At 45.0% G+C, this 24,057-nt stretch overlaps 1 protein-coding gene across 1 annotated transcript in view; it reads left to right on the forward strand.

Annotated features, from left to right (window-relative positions):
- The window catches only part of fat2 (FAT atypical cadherin 2), a 176,481-nt gene that overhangs the window by 96,239 nt on the left and 56,185 nt on the right, over positions 1-24,057 (forward strand). The window contains 3 exon segments of the mRNA XM_038796111.1: positions 4,702-4,912; positions 17,603-17,742; positions 22,028-22,303. Of these exon segments, the coding sequence (XP_038652039.1) occupies positions 4,702-4,912; positions 17,603-17,742; positions 22,028-22,303 (627 nt within the window).

The raw sequence follows: 24,057 nt of genomic DNA on the forward strand, positions 1-24,057 counted from the left end.
TCTAGAGTATCAAACACCCTTTTCATTTTAAGGAGCTTGGTCAGGTGATCTTTCAGTCTTCTCCTTTTGAGAGAAAAGCACCTCTATCTATTTGATCTTTATAGAACCCCTCAGCTATCAACAACATGGGGGCTACTATTGACCAGAAACTGAACTAGACCAGCTGTGGCTACAAGAACTGATCAGAGGTTTGGAACCCAGTAGTGAGTAATTCACCTACTGACTCCCCAAAGCTTGTCCGCCATCTACAAGTCACATGTCTGATGGAATGCTCTCTACTTGCCTGGGTGAGTGCAGCTCCAACAATGTTCAAGAAGCTGGACACCATAAAGGACAAATCAGCCCGCTTGATTGGCACCCCACCCACAAAGGTTCAATTCCTCCACCACCGGTGCACAGTAGCAGCAGTGTGTACCATCTCCAAGATGCATTGCAGGAACTCACCAGAGCGCCTTAGACAGCATCTTCATAACCCATGATCACTACCACCTAGGAGGACTTGGGTAGCAGTGACATGGGGACACCACCTGGAGGTTCCCCTCTAAGCCGCTCACCACCATGGCGTGGAAATATATCGCCGTTCTTTCACTGTGGCTGGGCCAATATCCTGGAACTCCCTCCCTAATAGTGTTGTGGGTGTACCTACACAATATGGGCTACAGCAGTTCAAGAAGGCAGCTCACCACCACCTTCTCAAGGTGAATTTGGGATGGGCAATAAATGGTGGCCTAGCCAATGGCACCCAAATCCCACAAATGAATTAAAAAAAGCTCTGCTGAATCTCTTTTTGCACTTTCTCCAGTGCCTTTTCGTGATAGAGTGATCCCCAACTGTGTGCAGTAAAAGGTGCATTATGGATGTGAGTACAGCTGATACTAAATGCAAATATTTATGTGTACCACTCCCACACACAGCGTCAGGTCTTAAGCAGCATCATGACTGAATGATTGCCTGTAATTTAGAGAGTTATTCCAAAAAGATCAAATACAGTCTGCATTGTCAATGACTCTTTCTAATTTAATCTCTTGAGAAAAATTAATAATAAAAGAATCTCTCAAGTTACCTGATTCCAAAGACAATTGAAAGGAACTATCAACCCAATATTTCAATTTACAATATTCAGCCTTGATATTCTCATTCTGATATGATTGCATGCACAATGAGTATTTAATCATCTTCCTGTACCTTACTCCAGAATCTGTGGCCTGAATTTTCCAGATTCGTTGGTGATGGGTTGGGATGGGGAAGGTTGGCAATATGACATGGTAAGGTGTTGGGGGAGTGAGGGGGAGGGGGTGCTCGAGCCTCCCCACCACCTGCCTTTTTTCCCGCCACGGGAAAAGTGAGAGAGGAACTGCCCTCTGAGAGCCCAATTGAGTCACATTAGAAGCAAATTAAAAGCCTCTTCCTGCCTTCAGATGGGGAGTTTTCCAGCTAAGGTCTGGTGGGCTCCAGGGAAGTGGAGTGGCGCCTCCTTTTTAGACATTCCTGGGCCTACTGAGCTACAGCGTGGCCCCACTCCACCTGGTGCAATGTCTGTCCCAGCAACCCCCTTTGGCTGGGGCCTAACTAATTTGTCCGGCATCCCCAGAACCCACTCACCTGTCTTCAACTTCTTTTCTCTGATGGTAGCAAGTTTGATTTTTCCTACCTGTGTTCATTACTTAATATTTGGAACCCCATCTACATGTTGCTAATATGTAATCGATGATATGCGCAGAGTAGTCTATGCGGCTTAATATTTTGTGGATTATCATTTTCCTTTTTGACAAAATCCAGACTGAGGACTTGGCCAATTGTTCAGAAAAACAGTGAGGATACAAAGTGAAGGAAGAATGTGTAGGACAGTGTAACTGTAGGTCATGGGGAACAAGAGAAGAAACATTTGCACAGCAATAATAATGATAGCATCATAAATTAGAAAAAGATAGACTGTTGATAGTAGAGTTTGAAAATAGAGGGAGCTGGCTGTGAGCAGTGCTAGGTGTGTTCCTGCATGACAATTTGAGGTACACAAACAGGCAAAACAGATACTTGTATACCTACTGTTTATTGGCCTCCTTATTTAAGGAAAGATGTAAATGCTTTAGGAGCAGTTCAGAGAGGTTTACAAGGAGAGACAGTGGCATAATAGTATTGACGCTGGATTCGCAATCCAGTGAACCAGAGTCATGCTCTGGGGACCTGGGTGCGAATCCCACCACTGCAGATGGTGAAATTTGAATTCAATAAGAAACCATTGTCGATTCACTAAAAACCCATCTGGTTCACTGATGTCCTTTAGGGAATGAAATCTGTCACCTGGTCTGGCCTACATGTGACTCCAGATCCACAGCAATATGGTTGACTCTTAAATGCCCTGAGGGATGGGCAATAAATGCTGTCCCAGCCAGCGATGCCAATGTCCCATGAATGAATAAAAAAGAACAAGATTGATATCGGGAAAGAGCGGGTCATCCTATGAGGAAAGGTTGAACAGGTTAGGTTTGCATCCACTAGGCTTGGAAGAGTAAGAGGCAACTTGATCAAAGCCTTAAACATCCTGATGGGATATTGACAGGGTGAATGTGGAGAGGATGTTTCCTCTTGTTGGAGAATCTGGAACTAGGGGTCACTGTTTAAAAATAAGGTCATTTAAGACAGAGATGAGGAGAAATGTTTTCCGTCAGAGGGTTGTGAGTCTCTGGAACTCTCCTCCTCAAAAGGCAGTGGAAGCAGAGTCTTTGAATATTTCAAAGAGAGAGCTAGATAGATTCTTGAGGAACAGGGGTTAATAGATTATGGGAAGTAGGCAGAAATGCGGGGCTGAAGTTACAATCAGATCAGCCATGCTTTTTTGACTGGGGGAGCAGGCTCGAGGGGCCGAGTGGCCTACTCCTGCTCCCAATTTGAATGCTCGTGTGTCTATTTTAATTATGCTGGAGAATGAAAAATGATGGACTGATAATGAGCTAATATGATTATGTGGTTGTATCGTAACTTTAATTAAAATCTAGTGGATAACAAGCAATGTTCTTTTCAGATCAAGTACAATGAATGCTTTCAGAAATATTTTTTAAATAACTCTGTGGTGTGTAGCTTACGACACGTTTCAAGGCATTAGTGGGCGTTAGTGGGGTGGCACAGTGTTGAAATACTGAGGCACGATGCCAAGGAATGGCTCACTGCATGTTATATAGTGGCAATAGCCACCCAGCAAGGTCCTGATCTCAGCAAAACTATCAACTTAGTGACTCCCATTGAAGTATGGATTCACTGAGGCGAATGCAGGCCTGTTTGTGCTGGTGTGTTAAATGGCTTTCTTATTCCAATATGTGTTTATTGCTGCCAGAGTAGGGCGGCACGGTGGTGCAGTGGTTAGCACCGTTGCTGCACGGCGCTGAGGACCCGGGTTTGATCCCAGTCCCGTGTCACTGTCCTTGTGGAGTTGCACATTCTCCCCGTGTCTGTGTGGATCCCACCCCCACAACCAAAAAACAAAATGTGCAGGGTAGGTGATTTGGCTAGACTAAATTGCCCCTTAAGTGGGAAAAAAGAAATTGGGTACTCTAAATTTTTTTGAAAAAAATGGTTGCCAGAGTGGACTTCCTTGTGCTGGGAAGGGTCAATCTGAGTCCATTTGTTCAGATGTATACCATCCATTCGTAAAATGGGTGTACTGCAGCTGGCTTAATTTCTTAACCATATCTGCTGCAGGTGGGAACTCTTTCAACACATGTACGAATTTCAGAAGTTCCATGTCTTTTATTTGCATTATGAGGTATTGGGTTTCCTGCCTCATATTATTGACTTCTAAGCATGTACTGTGTGACTACTGGATGGAGAAGGTTCTTCTGACATATTTAATCTGAGTTGTAGCATCAGGTAAAGGAGTGAACATGATCCATTTACTTATTATGAAGTGGCTTGCAGAGTCTAGCTTTTTCCTGAACAGCTTCAGGCTCAGCTTTTACTGATTAGGTACAGGTGATTCTCAGGTTAAATCCCCACCAGTCAGTTCTCCTCGTCAAAGGGTAAAGCAGCCTATGGTCATCCGGGACTATAGCGATTTTACTTACTTACAGAGATCAGAAACAACATCAAAGCTACTAAGGAACCCATTGGAGTTGGACAGTTGATAACAACTGACAGGTGAAAATGCTCAAATAAAGTTGAATTAAATGCTGGCTTCAGATTGGAGGCAGTCCCAGTTTAACCCTATGTGAAAAAGATGCATTATCTAATGTATAACTTGCACTATATCCAATTTAAGATTCTTTTCATACAGTAGGCAAAGGATTATATTTTTAAATAAAGCATTTAATGTATATTAATTTACAAACTTGCCTATTACATATTAATGCAGTTCATTATCTTGTGCATGGCTCAGGAGCTGTTGTGACTGCAATATTACCGTAGGATTTCAGTTGAAAAGGGATTTGAGAATTCTTTGCACAATGTTCTTTGTATTGGGAAGACACCAAATGTTATCCTTCTCATTTGATGGTTGTGTCTGGAGAGAATGTGCATCTTCATAAAATCTGCTTTAGAATGCTGTGCTGCTGCCATGTAGCAGATACATAGCAGGAGTAAGAAGAGGACAACCAGATCATGTCACCATGTTGCAATAAAATCCACACTGCTGAAATTCACTGTATGTCACGACCGTGACTAGAATTATTTTTGTAATCCAAGTCGTTTAACTGCATTGTGTACTTTCAGATCTGTGCTTCTGATAATGGGAACCCTCAGAAATCAGCGACTGTCCGTCTGCACATTGAATGGATTAAGAAACCTTCACCATCCACCGAACCGCTGGCTTTTGACGAGCCTCACTTTAACTTTGCCATCATGGAGTCAGACCCCGTGAATCATATGGTTGGAGTGACCAGTACAGAACTCACTAAGAGTCAGCTGTGGTTTGATATTATTGGTAAGACAGTAATATACTTTCAGAAACATAAACATTCTTCAAGCTTAAGGATTATTTGTTGCCTTATGCAGTTTGAGTTTGAACCTGTTTATAGTTAAACCAACCCATCTTTCTGTTAAACACTGAAAAAGCCCAACAATTCTGTTCAAGTAACAACTTTTCCCAGCTGTGACGAAGAGGAATATCTTCCTTCTCAGGACTGTTTCGATGTCTCAGTTAGGTTACTGTGATGGAAGTGTCCTGTGCTCCTAGATGTAAGTTTAAATCTGACGGTAATCGGTACTAATTAAGCAATTATGCAAATTATGCTATTTTACTCAAATCGCTACAATTTGATTGCCTTGCACATAGCTGCTTTGAATTTGCATTTATGTAGTAGTTTTCATGGACCAGTACAGTATACAATATAGTAACAATAATATAACTTAGTCTGGCAAGATGGATCCAGTGGGAAGTACCATTTTTACCTGCCCACTTTGAGATGGACGATTCTTGTATACATGGAGATCTTTTGAGATCAAACACTCACAGAGTTAAGAAGTGTCTTATTCTGAGCAGGAAGATTATGTTGACACCTATCAATTATCCTTAGATCCAACGCATGAAAGATTGAGCTTCCCCACAATGAGTGACAGTAAAAATTGATAGAGTGGGGTTTAAAGAGAGATCAGAAGCTATCATCCAGGGCAGTGACAGGGATACTGAAATTGGCCTCAGTGCCCTTGGTTAAGGAGGGGAAGGATTCATGCTCCAAGATTTTCTGCTAGCTCTTGCTAGAAATGGAGGAGATGGTGGCAGTTCGGGAGTGCGGAGAGGGGAAGTTGCTGACTAAAATAGGAATCGGACAGGTAACCCTGGAACAAGAGTAGGGGCTGCCAGGTGCGGAGGTGGACTGGGCACAAGGACTACCTCTGTGCTCCACTGTGTTTACAATTTTTTAAAGTGCTAAAACAAAAACATCCCTCCAGCCCTCAACCCCCTCTCACCACTCCTTATGGCCCTAACCATGCCAACCTATTCCATGCAAAATACCCACCCACCCCCATGGTCCTTCAGACCACCTATGCCAACCCATGTGCCTACCCACCCCACCCCATACATGGAAACTTGATGCCACTCATGCCACCTCAAGCTCCCCCAACCACCACCCTTTGCCCTTTCATGGCAACTCACCCCAAGTGCCTTTGATAGTTCCTAGATGGCTTGGCGGTTCCAAGGAGTTTGTGCAGAATCATTTCTAATTCTAACAATTTCAAAGGGTTCCTCAGCACTCTTCTCTACTGAGTCGCACGACACTCCATATGCTTCATCTGATGTCAATGTCGATGTATTTACATTGTGTATTTATCATATGTCCAATGTTTTTCATGTATGGAACGATCTGTCTGGACTGTAAGCAGAACAATAATTTTCACTGTATCTCGGTACATGTGACAATGAATCCAAATCCAAGTCCAAATTCAAAGACGGTGCCTTATCTCTCCAAACGTTTGGCTTACCTCTTCCAAAGGTGACTCTGAGGACCCTATACCTTGCCAAAGGGGAGAGCTATCCAAATAATCCACCAATTTCAGACCTCCTCTCACCTGGTCTGCTTGCACAGTCCGGAATCTGTGCAGCAATGGTCCAAAAATCCCCCCTCAGTGGAGGAAGTTGGTGACTTAAATGGCTAGTTGCCTCCATGATGTGCGAAGTCCAGCTTGACTCCAGTCCTGCCTCTCCAAAGATGGGAAATGCCAAATTTGGGGACGGGACTTAGAAATGTTGTCCATTTCTGGGACTTGTGCCATGTTGAGAGCCTCTCCTTCACAACGAAAATCCAGGTATGTGTGTCACTGTGACAGCAGTTGCCCCTACTTTTGTCCAGTGTTGGAAAAGTGCATCTGATTCTCTGAAGGAAGCAAATCACATAGAATAGACATCACAGAAACAGACCATTTACTCCAATTACAAGTGTATAATATATACGTGCCACACCCGCAGTCCATCTAGCTGTTAGGATCTCGGATGCGAATCTGACTATCTGCAATTTGTAAAACTGAGGAAAGGTGACTGCAGCACAGGAATGATATCCCTGACCTTTTTTTAAAAACAAAATAGGTTTAAAGCACCCAATTCATTTTTTTTCCACTTGAGGGCAATTTACTGTAGCCAAACAACCTTCTCGGCACATCTTTGGGTTGTGGGGAAGATACCCACACAGACGTGAGGAGAATGTGCAAACTCTACACAGACAGTGACCCAGGGCAGGGATTGAACCCGGGTCCTTGGCGCTGTGAGGCAGCAGTGCTAACCACTGCACCACCGATCCTCCTGTGATAACACTGACCAATAGCCAGCTTTTGTGTGAAGGCAAATGTTATGAGCCAGGGTTTAGAGAATCCCAAAGTGTATCATGGAGTTCATAGATAGTTAATAGATTGTGGTATGGGGCAGCACACGGCCCACTCTACAGGTGTGCACAGCAGAAACGGTAGCATGGTGGCAGCACGGTAGCATGGTGGTTAGCATAAATGCTTCACAGCTCCAGGGTCCCAGGTTCGATTCCCGGCTGGGTCACTGTCTGTGCGGAGTCTGCACGTCCTCCCCGTGTGTGCGTGGGTTTCCTCCGGGTGCTCCGGTTTTCTCCCACAGTCCAAAGATGTGCGGGTTAGGTGGATTGGCCAGGCTAAAATTGACCTTAGTGTCCTAAAAAAATAAGGTTAATGGGTGTTGTTGGGTTACTGGTATAGGGTGGATACGTGGGCTTGAGTAGGGTGATCATTGCTCGGCACAACATCGAGGGCCGAAGGGCCTGTTCTGTGCTGTACTATTCTAATTCTAATTCTAAATGGAAAAGTATTTTTTTAAAGCAAAACAATGTTTATTCTATGAACTCAAAGTTAACCTTTTTAAAACATACAGTGAACATCTTAGCAACCATTAATTCAAATACAACCCCCAAAGACTACAGCATTAAGTAATCCTTTAAGCTTTCCTTTTAACATCCATATGACTTAAAATACCTTTTACCAGAAGCAGATCAGGTTAAAGTCACAACTGTTATTAGTTTTAAATCACCAGGATTGATTTACATTCTTTAGATTACAGAGAGAGATTCATACACCTTCTGGCTGTGACTGCAGCTATCCAGCTCTGAAAATGAAATGAAAACACACCCTGCAGCAAACAGCCTAAAACAAAAGCTGACAGACAGCCCAGCTCCACCCCCTCTCTGAGATCACTGCAGTAATAAACACTCATTTCTTAAAGGTACTCTCATTACAGATATTTATATACACACCCATTTATAAACACCCATTTCTTAAAGGCACTCTCACATGACACAAATCATGGGGCTGGGTTAGCTCACTGGGCTAAATCGCTGGCTTTTAAAGCAGACCAAGCAGGCCAGCAGCATGGTTCAATTCCCGTACCAGCCTCCCTGGACAGGCGCCGGAATGTGGCGTCTAGGGGCTTTTCACAGTAACTTCATTGAAGCCGACTTGTGACAATAAGCGATTTTCATTTTCATTTCTTAATTTAATCACAGAATGAAAAAAACCATTTAGAGTACCCAATTCATTTTTTTCCCCAATTAAGGGCAATTTAGCCTGGCCAATCCACCTACCCTGCACACCTTTGGGTTGCAAGCCCCATGCAGACACAGGGAGAATGTGCGAAGTCCACACGGACAGTGACCCGGGGCCAGGATTGAACCTGGGTCCTTGACGCTGTATGGCAGCGGTGCTAACCATTGTGCCACAGTGCTGCCCATTTAAACACAGAGTTAACCACTATGACAACAGGGAAATAGCTTTACAGTTAACAGTTACAACAGTTCTTAAGTAAAAGAAGACACCTTAACTTATTTCCTAAATCTGCCACTATATTTCAATTAAGTCAACCAATATAGCTTAAATACCACTCATGAAAAAAGTTAACAAACAGGTTTTTATTTGCTTTTCTCTGTGCAGGATCTTTGGAGAGATAATCTTTCAGGACCAAAACTGAAACACCTCTGTTTTAGATTAAAATCCTTGGAAGAAGGGGCAGCACGGTGGCCTAGTAGTTAGCACAGCCGCCTCACGGCACTGAGGTCCCAGGTTCGAATCCCGGCTCTGGGTCACTGTCCGTGTGGAGTTTGCACATTCTCCCCGTGTCTGCGTGGGTTTCGCCCCCACAACCCAAAAAAATGTGCAGAGTAGGTGTCTCGGACCAAACACAATACCCCTCGTAAGTTATCAACACCCCAATTGTCCTTTAATCCTCTGCTAGCTAACCAGATATAAACAAGTAAACGGTTCTCAAATTTATAGCAGAATACTTAATCTACAAAATCAATGATTACCCCACTTTGATGACCCCTTAATCACGCTTTAGCAGACATACTGGCTGTATGCATCTTAACCCAGTTTAAAAAAAATATAATCTTTATTGTCACCAACACTGGAAGTTACTGTGAAAAGCCCTTAGTCGTCATATTCCGGCGCCTGTTCGGTTACACAGAGGGAAAATTCGGAATGCCCAAATTACCTAACAGCATGTCTTTTGGGACTTGTGGGAGGAAACCGGAGCACCCGGCGGAAACCCACGCAGACACGGGAAGAATGTGCAAACTCTGCACAGACAGTGACCCCGCCGGGAATCGAACCTGGGACTCTGGAGCTGTGAAGCAACAGTGCTACTCATTGTGCTACCGTGCTTTCCATTGCTGCAAAAATAAAATAAAATATGACAATTTTTTACATACATCACGTACCTGGGACGGGGTCGAATGGCCTTGTTGTGCCCGACTTGGTGAAGCGGCGAAGCCGTTTGCCTCTCGCGAGATTTTCAACGCTCAGGATGCCTCGTGAGATCTAATTTGATCTCGCAAGACGTCACCTCTCGGGGCAGGGTCCAGATTTACATATTTAAGTGAGCAGTTAACTTCACTTAACTATGTCTCTGCCTGAGTTTCCCAATGCCTGGGATTGAACGTTCATGCTTGGGAATGCTTCCTGTCATGGTCCGTTTAACACTGGTTCCCACAAACGTGGACCAGGCATAATGGCACTTTGGGGAGTCTCCCTGGTGATCAGAGGCCCCTGAGTGGTCTGTCTCTGGGCATGGTGGTATCCTGGCACCCCCCTTACAACCCAGGGACCTTGGCTCTGCCACCCTGGCACCTTGGCACTGCCACCAGTGTGGCACTGCCAGGTTGGCATGGAAACTGCCAGGGTGCCATAGGTACCCAGGTGCCAGGTTACCTGTGAGAGGATCAGGTCCGGGGGTGCCCTGCTCTTATGAAGTGGGTGAGGGGGGGGGGGTTAGGGGCTCAAGGATCCTCTAATCTGTAAGTTGGGGTGTCGTGCAGGAAATGCGGTAAGTGCGGTCTGGGCGGGCATTCACCGCAGAAGCCCCCCAGAATAACAAAGTCCCGTTTGATAGCTGGGTTGTTCTGGCACTGCGGTCTCCGAGAAACACCCGACTGTTCGAGCCCAAAATAGAACATTTTTTTTTTGTTAAGTCGCACCTCTCACCTCAGTCTTTCAGCATTTTGATCTATTCCTTTATCTCTCATGTACTCATCTACTTCTATTTGAAAGCCTCTAAACTATTTGCCCATTCCACATACTGTTCTCTTACTGAGTTGATAAATTGCGCATAATTTTTCAATTAGATTTATTAGTAACTATCTTTCCCATCTTGTGTTAATGGCTCCTAGTTTTGGAGGCCAAATCTGTACAGAGTACCCTCAGTGTATGTGGCAAGGATTGCATGCAAGTTTAATATAATTTAACTACTTTTGAACTCTGTACCCACAAAAGTAAAGCCAGGGCTTAGTAAGCATTTCTACTTGCTGAACTGATCTGCCCTTGCTCCTTTTAATGATTTTATAGAATCACAGAATTTGTACTGTGCAGAAGGAAGCCATTTGGCCCATCATAGAGTTTGTACAGCATGGAACAATGCTGGGCCCAATGTGTCCGTGCCACTGTCAAGCACCTATTATTGCAAGAGGATTTGAATACAGGTGGAATGATGTCTTATTGCAACTGTATAGGGCCTTGGTGAAACCTTTTTTTAATCTTCTCACCCAAGGAAGGATATAGTTGCCGTGGAGAGAGTGCAGCAAAGGTTTACCAGGCTGATTCCTGGAATGGGAAGGATTGTCATATGAGGAGAGATTGTGGGCTGGATTCTCTGCTGGCGGGATGCTCCATTTTGCCGGCAGCCCAGGGGTTTCCCGACGGCGTGGGGCTGCCCCACATTGACCGGATGGCATAATGGAGCATCCCGCCGGCGTGCTAACACGGAAATGTAGTGCGGCGGGGTGGAGAATCCAGAGCTAGGTTGATTAGGCTTGTATTCATTGGGTGTCGAAGAATGAGAGGGATCTAATTCAAATATACAAAATTCTATCAAAGCTGGACAGATTGGATGAAAGAATGTTGTTTCCCCTGGCTTGGGGGGGGGGGGGGGGGGCTCTATAAACAAGGGGTCACAGTTTCAGGATTTGTGGTAGGCCATTTAAGACTGAGATGAGGAGAAATGTCTTCACTCAGAGGATGGTGAACCTGTGTAATAATCTACCACAGAAGGCTACGGAGGCCAACTTACCGAATATATTTAAGAAGAAAATAAATAGATTCCTTGGGGATGATTTTGAGCCCACATTAGGGGTCCACGGGATCATCAACGTGGCAGAAAATGAACCGGGAAACGGTTCCCTCTGGAATGATTGCAATTCCTGCTTTTCTACACACCCCACAAAGGGTGAGAACCTCATTTTAATGGTTTTGTATGCATTTTAACACAATTAGCCAGCCGCCTGCCACATACCAGCCTGGCAGTGCCAACCTGGCAGCAGCAACCTGTACTGGGTGTAGTGCCAGGAATGGGCCCTCTGGGCAGCACCATGGGAGGGGTTCTCCTTGTATGTGTCGGGGAGGGCTGATGCCTGTGGGGGGGGGGGGGGGGGGGGGGGGGGGGGTCTCTTCAGTGCCTGCAAGGGGGTTGGTGGTGAGAGGGTCACCCAATGCCTGCAAGAGGGGGTCACTTCGTACCTGCAAAGGAGTTGGAGATGAGGGGTCCACCTGACAGCTGCAAGAGGGGTGAGGAGGTTGCCCGATACCTGCAAAAGGGTTGGGGGATGAGGGGGCCACCCAATGCCTGTGAAGGAGGTGGGGTTGCTGTGATGTTGGCATTGTGGGAGGTGGTGGGGGAGAACCTCATCACTCTGGTGGCACAGTGGTTAGTTCTGCTGCCTCACAGCTCCAGGGTCCCAGGTTCGGTTCCCAGCTTGGGTCACTCTTTGTGCGGAGTCTGCATGTTCTCCCCGTGTCTGCGTGGATTTCCTCCGGGTGCGCTGGTTTCCTCCTACAGTCCAAAGACTTGCAGGTTAGGTGGATTGGCCATTCTAAATTGCCCCTTAGTGTCCAAAAGATTAGGTGGGGTTACTGGGTTACAGGGATAGGGTGGAAGCCTGGGCTTACGTAGGGTGCTCTTTCCAAGGGACGGTACAGACTCGATGGGGCGAATAGCCCCCTTCTGCACTGTCAATTCTATGATTCTATGATTCTCTGCTGTGGTGGGCGGAGGCACTGAATTGGCCGTCTTTTAAAGATGACCTCCCGATCTCTGTGGCCTGGCAAAAACCATGCCCACTCAATTTTTTTTCTCAGACATTCTCACGATCTGGGGCGAAACTGGTCTGTGCAGCTGCGAGCTACACAATGGATTCAAAGAGCCAAATGGCCTACCCCTCCTATTTTCTGTTTCTCATATCGCTTTTGAAAGTTTGTTCACCTGTACCCCTAAATCCCTTTGCTCTTCTACCCCATCCAGTTGCGTATTTTGTACTCAGTGTAGGTGACATTAGTACCTAAGTCTTTCACCTCATATTTTTCCACGTTAACATTCACTTTCCACTTAACGCCCAGTCTACACGTTTTCTACTATTCTATATTATGTTGTTTACACCGTCAATTTGAGCTACACCCTCGTGTTTAATATGATCTGTAAAGTTTGATGCTGAGTTACTTATTCCTGAATCCAGTTCATTAATGGAAATTATGAATAACAATTGTCAGGGCAGCACAGTGGCACAGTGGTTAGCATTGCTGCCTATGGCACTGAGGACCCGGGTTCGAATCCCGACCCTGGTCACTGTCCGTGTGGAGTTTGCACATTCTCCCCGTGTCTGCGTGGGTTTCACCCCCACAACCCAAAAGATGTGCAGGGTAGGTGGATTGGCCACGCTAAATTGCCCCTTAATTGGAAAAAATAATTGGGCACACTAAATTTATTTTCAAACAATGAATAACAATTGTCTCAGCGCTAATCCTTGAGGAAAATTGTTTTCCTCCATCAAAAAATCAAACTTTAGCCTTCGTCACTGTTCTCTATGTAAAAGCCAATATGCTACCCATGTAACTATTTGTCCTACGTACCCGAAAGTTTGTTATTAACCCACCATGTGGTACCTTATTGAAAGGTACAGCACAAAAGGTTGCTTTTTTCAGATACATTGCACCTGCAGATAAACATCTTTCACTTTACGATTGATTTAAATCCTCTTGTGCTCTGGCAACAGTTCGTGCTGTTTGTTTGTGGTTGTTATGAAGTTCTACAATCAAGTGTGTTCCCTTTCTGAATTGAACAAAATTTAGTTACAGTTGTGCTGCGATTTGAATGATTCTTGTGAAACCCATTTATAGCATGTCAGTTGTGAAAACCCAGTCCTGGCGATGATAGATTATAAATGCTGAAGGCAGATTAGATTTGTACGAATGCTCTCTCTGAACATGGACTCAGCGACTACTTATACTCTGTCGGTCTATTTGAATGGTAAAGGGCAGGTAGTACCCCTGGTGTGGTGTGTCCTCTGATTGTTTTAGTTGCATCAGCATGCTAAACATCTCTACACCAACAGAAACGCACTTGCAACCGCTAGTGGTCTGCATGGAGAGGTATTTATGCAAAAGTTTCCCGTGGGTTTTGAACACTGAAAGAATGGCAGTTATGCTACAATTATATAAAGCCCTGGTAAGACCCCAATTAGACTGTTGTAGTTAGTCCTGGGTACCACACCTCAGGAAAAATGTATTTGTCTTGGAGGAGATTCATCAGGATTATACCAGGGCTAAAAGAGTTAAAATATGAGGCTAGGTTGCGAAGTCTAGGTTTGTATTTCCTCACGTGCGGAAGATTAAAGTGTTATCTAATTGTGGCGATTGTCCCTTGATAAGAGTGGGGAATCAACTCAAGGCAGGAGTTATCGTAGGCAGAGGTCCTCTAGAGCTGCAGTATGTTTACGACTATCTCTGAATTTCCTCTGCCTAGGGAAACCCCTCCCCCGGGGGTGATTCAGTTCTGATTGGTCACCCAGGCCAGGTGACCTTTACTCCGATATGTTGCCCTTAAAGGTACAATCACCACGCTGATTGAGGTTTTTCAGTTGATTAAAGGATTTGATAATAATCGCTTATTGTCACAAGTAGGCTTCAAAGAAGTTACTGTGAAAAGCCCCTAGTCGCCACATTCCGGCGCCTGTTCGGGGAAGGCCGGTACAGGAATTGAATCTGTGCTGCTGGCATTGTTCTGCATTGCAAGCCAGCTATTTAGCCAACTGTGCTAAACCAGCCCCTTGGGGTAGATAGAAATTATTTTCTCTGGTGGGAGAGCTGGAAACAAGTGATCATGACCTTAAAACTAGAGCTAAACAGGGCAGCATGGTGGTGCAGTGGATTGCACTGCTGCCTCACGGTGCTGAAGTCCCAGGCTCAAGCCCGGCTCTGGGTCACTGTCCGAGTGGAGTTTGCACATTCTCCCCGTGTCCGCGTGGGTTTCGCCCCCGCAACCCAAAGATGTGCAGGGTAGGTGGATTGGCCACGCTAAAATTGCCCCTTAATTGGAAATAATGAATTAGGTACTCTAAATTTATATTTTAAAAAATCACTGCCAAATTTTCTCCCATCATCTCTTCAAGCAGTATAATTAATATAGTTGACAAAAATGTCACGGGAGGAGTTTTTTATGCCGCAAATTGTTTCAGATTAGAAAGCCTTGTCTTATAGGGTGGTGAAAGCCGATTTAGTTGTAATTTTCAAAAGGAAAACAGATATATCATTGAAAAATCATAATTTGCAGGGCTATAGGGAAAGAGAAAGTGCGTGGGCCTATTTGGATAGTTCTTTCAAAGAGACGACACAGAGACCATGGGCTGAATGTCTCCTCCTGTGTTGTATGATTCCAATCACTGATTTACGAAAGCATGAAGCTGCTATTCTCCAGATGAGAGTCTACAAAAACAGACAATAGAGTAAGAGAGAACATCAAAGCCAAGTCTGATCTTGTCACCTCATACAACGTTTCAAGCAGAGGTTACGAGATATCAGGAGCAGGAGTCCTGACTGACTTTTGCTGTTTACTAATCCGGCATGCTGAGGCCAGTTGCAGCATCTCCACGTGAACTGGAGAGAGAACCTGAAGCATTCCTATGATCTGGTTCCAACTGAGCAACACATCCACCAAGTTCATCAGGCGAGGTGCAACAGGCTCTCTGTCTACTCAGGTGTTTCGTATCTGTGCCTCTGTGCTGGTGAAGATGCTTCACACAATGAGGAAGCAAAGGCACAAACAGTGTACCTGTCCAGTGTACAGATATGAAAATCTATGTACAGCAGATAGAGGAGCATTTGCTATGAATCTAGAGTATATCATTATTTCCTCACAATGTCATTCAATTCATGATGTTACCATCTGGGATCTGGCACGACCTCCATTCCCACTGAGTAATCCATCTGTTCCTCACACTTTGCATTCTTTCACTTGGCCATTAATGTAATAAGTCCCCTGTTGCTCAGAGTTTCCATTTAGATGTCATTTTATTATGTCATTAACTAATTATGGAACTGCTTTTTCTTTGCTGACTGCTGATAAATACTTGTAATTCTTCACAGTACAGAAAGACACAAATGAGAATAATATTTTTATGAATGTATTTGACTCCATGCCACTGGCTGTACTTAGTGTACTCAACATATGTGCATATGTATATGAATTATGTAGGTATATGAATTATGTGTATATGTATATAAATTATGTATGGGCAGCATGGTAGCACAGTGGTTAGCACTGTTAAGTCACAGCGCCAGGGACCCGGGTTCGATTCCCACTTGGGTCACTGTGGGGAGTCTGCACATTCCCCCTGTATCTGCGTGGGGTTCCTCCGGGTGCTCCGGTTTCCTCCCACAAGTCCTGAAAGACATGCTGTTAGGTGAATTGGACATTCTGAATTCTCCCCCTCTGTACCCGAACAGGCGCCGGAATGTGGCGACTACGGGATTTTCACAGTAAATTCATTGCAGTGTTAATATAAGTCTACTTTGTGACAATAATAAAAGATTATTGTATATAGTAATTTCTATGGCATTACTAAGATCAATCAAGGGTTCCAGTGGCACTAATTTGCAGATGCAAACATAGAAGAATAAATTCCTGATATTTCAATTGCATACTTGGCGTTTCAACTAAAATTTATATTTACATTTCAGACTGACTAGATTCAATCAAATGATAGTGCAACTAGTGTGAGTTTCTGAGACATTTCCATGAGATATTCTAACAGATGCAATTAAACCAACAAGAACATCTGTAGGAGTCTGTGGTGATTGTAGATCTGTGTAGATGCAATACAACCGAGCAAGCACTAGAGGGAGCACGGGAGAGCTATAAATACAGAGGGACAGGAAGTGAGGGCACACTTCACAGAAGGGAGAACTGGTAGCAAGACACAGGGAGCAAGACACAGGCAGGCAGCATTTGAGGTAGCTGTAAGTTAAGCTCTGAAGACAGAACAAATTCACAATAAAGCATCTACTCCACCTTTGAGACTACGAGCTTTATTAAGACACAAGGAACAACACAGAGTCAAAGCATTAAACCATGAGGAGCCATTCCGAATGAACAAGGTCACACAAACTGCAACGAAGGGCAGGGTGAGGATTGCTGCCATTTTGAGCAGGCCGCCCGACAGCAAAGCCCCATAGCTGGCCACCTGTCCCTGCACATCGCAAATCAGCCCCCTACCCCCGGAGTTTCTGGGTTCCCCTCCTTCCCCTGACCTGCCACCCCCTAGAAACCCCCTAAATAAAGAGACCCCTCCCAGCAACCCCCTAAATAAAGGGATCCTCTACAGAGATCCCTTAAATAAAGCCCCCCCCCCCCCCCCCCCCCCCCCCCCCCCGCCCACACACCCACAGAAAGGAGACCCCTGTCTGAGAGAGCAGTTGGAGGTAGTGAAAAGAAATACTGTTGTACCACTCAGCTGGGCACACACCTGCAGGCTCAGACAGAGGAAGCACCACGTGTCAATTCTAAGAAAGAGAAACCAGTGATCGGTGTTTAAACTGTTACGATCCTTGAGCTGCAAGCCATTCATTCATTTCCCTTACTGGGCTATTGGGCTGCCATTTTGTCCCTTAGTGTCCTTAGTTAGGTTGGGTTATGGGCCTAGGGTGGGGGCATGGGATTAAGTAGGGTGCTCTTTCCATGGGTCGGTGCAGACTCAATGGACCAAATGGCCTCCATCCGCACTGTCAATTCTATGATTCCATGATTTTTGATGAAAAGTATATTATTGAAAGAGATTCCCGTGCCTGGCATTGAATCTGGGGAATATTTATTTCAGGCTGACATATTCATCTCTCCTTACTTTATCAGGTGGGGCTGCCGATGAGGAGTTTGAAATTGAGAAGAACAGTGGCACCATCACCGTTGCTAAACGATTGAATGCCAGTCAAACCTCAAATTACAATTTGACAGTACAAATGACGAATGGAACACATGCTGTGACAACTCAGGTATAAAAGTTAAATAAATATCAATGTCAACGATGTGCACCATTTATTTTATAGTTCAGTAGTAACGAGCTCCGTGTGGCCATAACACATAGGGTAATGCCACCATCTGCTGGAGCCATTCCACGACTCTCTTTTGAAATTGATTGTAGTGCTAATTTATTCGGGTCTGGAACACAGCGAGGATGCTTCTATGCTCAGATAATGCTGCGTTAACTTGGCCTATCTCTGCTCAGGCACTGCCTGTGGACAAGCAACTTAAACAAATGCATCCTGGGGCGAATAAGTCGTTCATTGTTGAAGGAGGTTTCTGTACTGCCACTTTTTACTACTTTTTTTAATGTGGGGAAGATGGTAATGTAGTGGTAATGTCACTGGCCTAGTAATTCCACAAGCCCAGGCTAATGCTCTGGGCACATGGGTTAAAATCCAGGACTCTGGAATTGAAAGCTCGTATCAGTAATGGTGACCATGATTCATTGTAAAACCCCATCTGGCTCGCTAGTGACCTTTCAGAAGGAAATCTTCTGGGAGGGATTTTCCGTCGACTTATGCCAGAATCGGGAAATGTGATTGGGCGGAGAATCGGTTTTGAAGCCAAAATCATGGTGGGTGCCAGTTTCACAGCAAATCGCAAATCGCAATTCTCCGTTGACTCGATAGCGGGGTCAATATGTTCCAAAACGCATGTAGAGTAAACGTTGTTGGCTTCTCATTAGCGGGCCCGACCCGCGATTCTCCGTATCCAGTGGGGGGGGGGGGAATTCCCAACGGCGATGTTCACTTGTGCTTTTAAAAATTGTGAAACAGGCGCCGTGGCTACTGAGGGGGAGAGTGGGGATACAGAACATGTCCAACATCGCCATAGTTTACTGACAGTCATGCCGCTGGCTGGGGGGCTTCTGCCAATGCCGGGACGGGTGGGGGTGGCTGTGGGGTCGGGGTGGATGGGCACGGAGCACCATTGCTGCAGACTGCAAGGCAGCCATGCAGCTGCGCATGCCGCTGACTGCCTACTGTGAATTTAGGGCCACAGTTCCACAGGTCCCCACAGGCCATTCATCTAGGTATCCTCTGGCCCCAGCTAACCCATCAGCTGGATGGGCATACTCCAGCGCAACCAGTACCATCTTGTTGGCTGGGATGAGGTGTGTGTGGGGAGTGTAATGTGTATATTAAAAATTTAGAGTACCCAATTAATTCTTTCCAATTAAGGGGCAATTTAGCATAGCGAATCCACCTCCCCTGCATATCTTTGGGTTGTGGGGACGAAACCCACACAAACACGGGGAGAATGTGCAAACTCCACACGGACAGTGACCCAGAGCCCAGATCGAACCTGGGACCTCGGCACCGTGAGGCAGCAGTGCTAACCATTGCACCACCGTGCTGCCTAGAGTATAAAGTGTGTATGTGGAAATAGCTTGTCAGCCTCCTGAGTGTCAGTCATGGACCCGGCGAATCCCGCACCGTTTCTCATTGGAATCGATTGTGTTCCACGTGGCACCAGTGCTAGCCCCTCAACAGTCGCTGAATCGGTCCAGGTGCGGTGCCAGTTTTGCTGCCGTAGAAGTCCACGAATCCTGCCCCGGCGGCAACACTTAGAATAATAGAATTTATAGTGCCGAAAGCGGCCATTCAGCCCATTGATTCTGCACCATCCCTTGGAAAGAGCAACCTACTTAAGCCCATCACTCCACCCTATCCCGGTAATCTCACCTAACCTTTTGGACACTAAGGGGCAATTTAGCATGGCCAAACCACCTAACCTGTACATCTTTGGACTGTGGGAGGAAACCAGAGCACCCGGAGGAAACCCACGCAGACACAGGGAAGAAGTGCAAACTCCACACAGGCAGTCACCCGAGGCCAGAATTGAACCTGGCTCCCTGGAGCTGAGGCAGCAGTGCTAACCACTGTGTCACCGGTACGCCCCTCTTAGGCTCTTATTCTCAGGAACGGAGAATCTGGCCGTGAATCGTTACCTGATCTGGCCTTCATGTGACTCCATACCCATAGCAACACGGTTGACTCTTGGCTGCCCTCTTAAATGGCCTAACAAGCTAGTCAGTTCTAGGGACAATTCCGGAGTGGAATGCAACAAGTACTGGCATTTCCAAGGATGCTCGCATCTCATGCAAAAATTTAAAAAGTGTGATATCTGTAGTTGAAATCAGAGGAAGGCATTATACATAGTCCTCATGGGTTCCATCACTCAAATTATACCTGAGACAATAAGGACAGAAAGTGCAGAAATTTCCATTCCTATGAATTACCATTTTACAATACTTTCAACGGAAGATATAGGTTACATTGTTCCGGCCATTTGAGGGTTGCCATATTCTGAGATCATTTTCTTGACCTTGTACTAACCTGAACAAATCTTTGTTGAAACATATTCTAAACTGTTTCTTTTTGCATCTGGCTTGACTGCAGCTTTGGATTTGCTAATCTATATGGCTCAGTACCACATTAAGCATTGTGTCACTGGGATCATAGACTTAACAGAACTGAGGGAAAACTAAAATTAAGATCATCATGCCACTGAATAGACTGGGTAATGGCCAACTGCCCAGTGGATAGATGTGCTTGTGCGGTGATCCTGGACCTTACAGACACTAGATCCCTCTCGTCATGATGTGAATCCCACCCATCGTGAGAAGATCACTTTTTGGCAAATCTGCACATCAGTGTGAGACAGCCAGTCTCACTCTTAATATGCACTCCCACATCTACCCAAGGCTTTGGGATCTAATCCCTTTGTGTTGTAGACTTCGGGTGAGTACCGTTCAGTGCTGGTCTCCACAAACGAGGATCAGAGGGAACGGCACTCATGGGGGTCGCCCAGAGGAAAGAAGGCCCCCAGCTGCTTGCCCTCTTGGCAGTATGGCTCCCTGGCACTGCCAAGTCTATAATTATTCCCAGGTTAATGCTGAGGGGGCAGGGGGTGTGTGTGTGTGTGTGTATCAGGCTGGGATTCCTCTTTCTGTCGACAATGTAGTGATCTCTGCCGGAAAGTGCAACAGTAAAGAATAGGTCAGGCAATGATGGGCATTCCCCGCCCATTGCTGCTCACTCTCCAGAGGTTGAAACATGGATAATATAACTTTAACAGTGCATCAAAGGGTTGGTGGCACTTGAAAGGCTGCAGTTCAGCATCAATCCCCGGTTCAGAATAGGAGGTAAGAAAATGTACAGTAAAAAAATATATAGCACAGAAACCGTACCATTCAATCCACCAGTCCAAGCTGGTATCTGAACCCCCTCCCATTCTTGTTCACATAACTCAGCTTAGTCCATTATTTCCATCTCTCATTTGCTTCCTCTTAACTATATCCACACTATTTGTCACAATATGCCTTATGGCAGTGAATTCCACTTTCTCATTACCCTCTGGTTTCCCAATTTATTTATGGAATCAGGAGCAATGGGGTAGGTGGACGTCCCACCCCAGTGACTATGGGCTGCAATTCAGCCAGGCAGAAATATCCCAGCAGCTGTGTAAAGGAAAGTAGACCAACTCATTTGAATGGACAATACATAGACGCATGCAATCAAATAGACTGTGATGAAGGCACCCCTTTGAATTTTAAATACTACCCCATCAATGCCATTACAACCCTGTAAGCCACATGCTCCTAACACCCAGAGTTCCTGGGGATAAATGGCAGCAGGTGTAACGTTCATTCACATGTACGTTGCCCATAGGTAGCTCCTTAGCTCATTGCCTGTTGGTGCATCATTCTGAGCCATTTCCCATGATGCTATTTTTTCCAGTGGTGGTTTACCATTGCCTTCCACGCTGAGGGTAAGGGCACAGAATCAGACCCCAAGTCTACCTCAGGCAGAATGGAAATTAAACCCACACTGTTGGCTACTTGCTCGCAGTCGAGCCAACTGAACTAACAGCCCCCAAGTCTAACGTAGTAACAGTTAAATGATAACATTTCCCAGCAGAAGGCCTTCAGTCCAGCCTGTACATCTATCTACAGTATTCCCTTGGTGTACTTCTAAACAGAAACTGCTATTACCTATTCCTGCAAAGTGTTATAATGCAAGTGTGCACACCTGTATTAGGGTTATTTTATATCACCCGTCACTTGCAGTGGAAAATCTTGAGAAGTGGTGATGAAGGGAGGAGCACAGGAAGAGGCTCCATGGCTAATCTTTCATGCATACCTGTATGATTTACATCCAGAGGAACATCCTGGCCACTGCTGCTTCTGTAATATTCACTTCATAACTTTCAGGGCAGCATCTGATAATCACTTTTGTTTTTAAATATTAGGCCTACATCAGAGTGATTGACATCAATGAACACCGGCCACAATTTTTGCAGAATATGTATGAGATCTCGATTCCTGAGGACACCCCTCACTTCACTGAGATTCTGCAGATCAGTGCCCGAGACACTGATGGGAGAAGCAAGATGATTTATACCATTCAGAGCAGTGTTGATGTTAACAGCCTTCAGCTGTTTCGTCTGGACCCTACCAGTGGAAAGCTAATGACTACCAAGGAACTAGATTATGAATCGATGCAGCTGCACATACTCACTATTATGGTAGGTTAACCACATACAATTAAAGGCTAGATGGTCGAATTTTTTTTGTATGAATGTGTCGAAAGCCTTCTTATCCAATTAGTTCTCTTGGTAGTGTACAGCGTCTTCAACCTTTCTTCGATCCACTGCCATATGTTTGCTAGAACACGAACGTTATGGAGATGGAGAAGATCCACCAAAATTCTTAGCCCCGTGTCAGCATCAAGCACTCCCGTGTCAAGAAATCATGGGTGGATGTAGAATGAAGCTCCTTCAATCTACCATCTCCCAACGGTATGCCGTTGCCTCGACTTCAGAAAAACAAACCCCTGCAACATCAGAAGGACATTTCTCTGTTCTCCAGAGCCAGCCCATCTATGGCCTCACGAAAGGACATTGGCTACTTAATTCCAATTTGTACAGGTATATTGCTGCATGTCCGTTCCCATTGAGAACTGGATTGACATTGCCCGAACTCATTGTATAAAGAATTCAACTGGGCACCTTAGGCAGGATCAGACAGCAGTACAGCACTGCAGCAGCATTGGTTGGGGTTCAGACACTGGGCACCTTAGGCATGATCAGACAGCAGTACAGCACTGCAGCAGCATTGGTTGGGGTTCAGACACTGGCACTTTTTAGCCAATGTACTATGAAATCCAAAATTTCCCCGGATAATGTTTCCTATTGTACTAAAGCCATTCTATTTCTTAGGCTAGGTTTGAGTGACTGTAAGACCATTTCAAGTGAAATTAATTTGACTCTTGATTCCATAAAAGGAGAATTGTTCGAATAAGTTTGATTCTGTAGAGGGCGGGAATGAGATTGCTATTGAGCTGGAGATAATTTTCATTTTTCCTGGAAGCATATGGGAAAAGCCTGAATTTTGCCAAACCTGTTCCATCCACCTGTTGTCAATGTGCAAAATTATAAATTACATTCATTTCCACAGTACTGATAACCTTGGACTTGATTTTCAAGGTCATGCAAGTAATATTTCTCTAGTTTGCTTTGCCAAGCTTGCTGTTTGTGTAAGTTCTGGTTGCAATGTGCCAGCTTTCAAGCTGACAGATTATTGCACTGAGCACAGCGGGCGCGATGATACAATGTGCTGGCAAATTTGACTGTCCTTTTAAGCTGTGATGTAAGCTTCAATGCAATGGAGTGGTGGAATGATATTTCCTCTGTGACAGCTGTTGAGGTACATGAGTTAGAAATCTGCTAAAATGAGGGCTGATATTTCCATTCCCGCCTCAAGCATCTTGACATTTGCCCTCACCCGGGTTTTTTTTTGTCAAGGACACCTCACCTTGCTTTTGCAGTAACTAACTGAGTGTTTATATATTTCACTTCTGTAAAAAGTCTGATTAGAATTTCCCGCAAGAGACATGGGGAAAAGTCGAAATGGAAAAAATTCAAGATGGAGTTGCTAACTGAATTGTTAGTTAAAATAATTCTAGTTTTAAATAATGACTCTGGTGGCCAGCTTCCAACAGCAGCCAGGAATTTTGTCAACATTAAAAATTGGCTTAATTTCATTCTTAGAAGAATGCGATCAGGAAATTAGACTTTAAGTGATTGATTGCGCTCTGTGGAATCAGGATATTTAGTAGTTAGATTTTTTTTTACCAATTTGCCAGCTAAAAGTGAAGTAGAGAATAATTAGGTGTTATGGCATATTGTTATCTATGTACAAATTCAGAACCCAGCAAAGGAGGACTAAAAGGATAATAAAGAGACAGAAAATAAACTATGAGGGCAAATTAGCGAGTAAT

Source organism: Scyliorhinus canicula, chromosome 4, assembly GCF_902713615.1.
Source record: "Scyliorhinus canicula chromosome 4, sScyCan1.1, whole genome shotgun sequence".
NCBI lineage: Eukaryota > Metazoa > Chordata > Chondrichthyes > Carcharhiniformes > Scyliorhinidae > Scyliorhinus > Scyliorhinus canicula.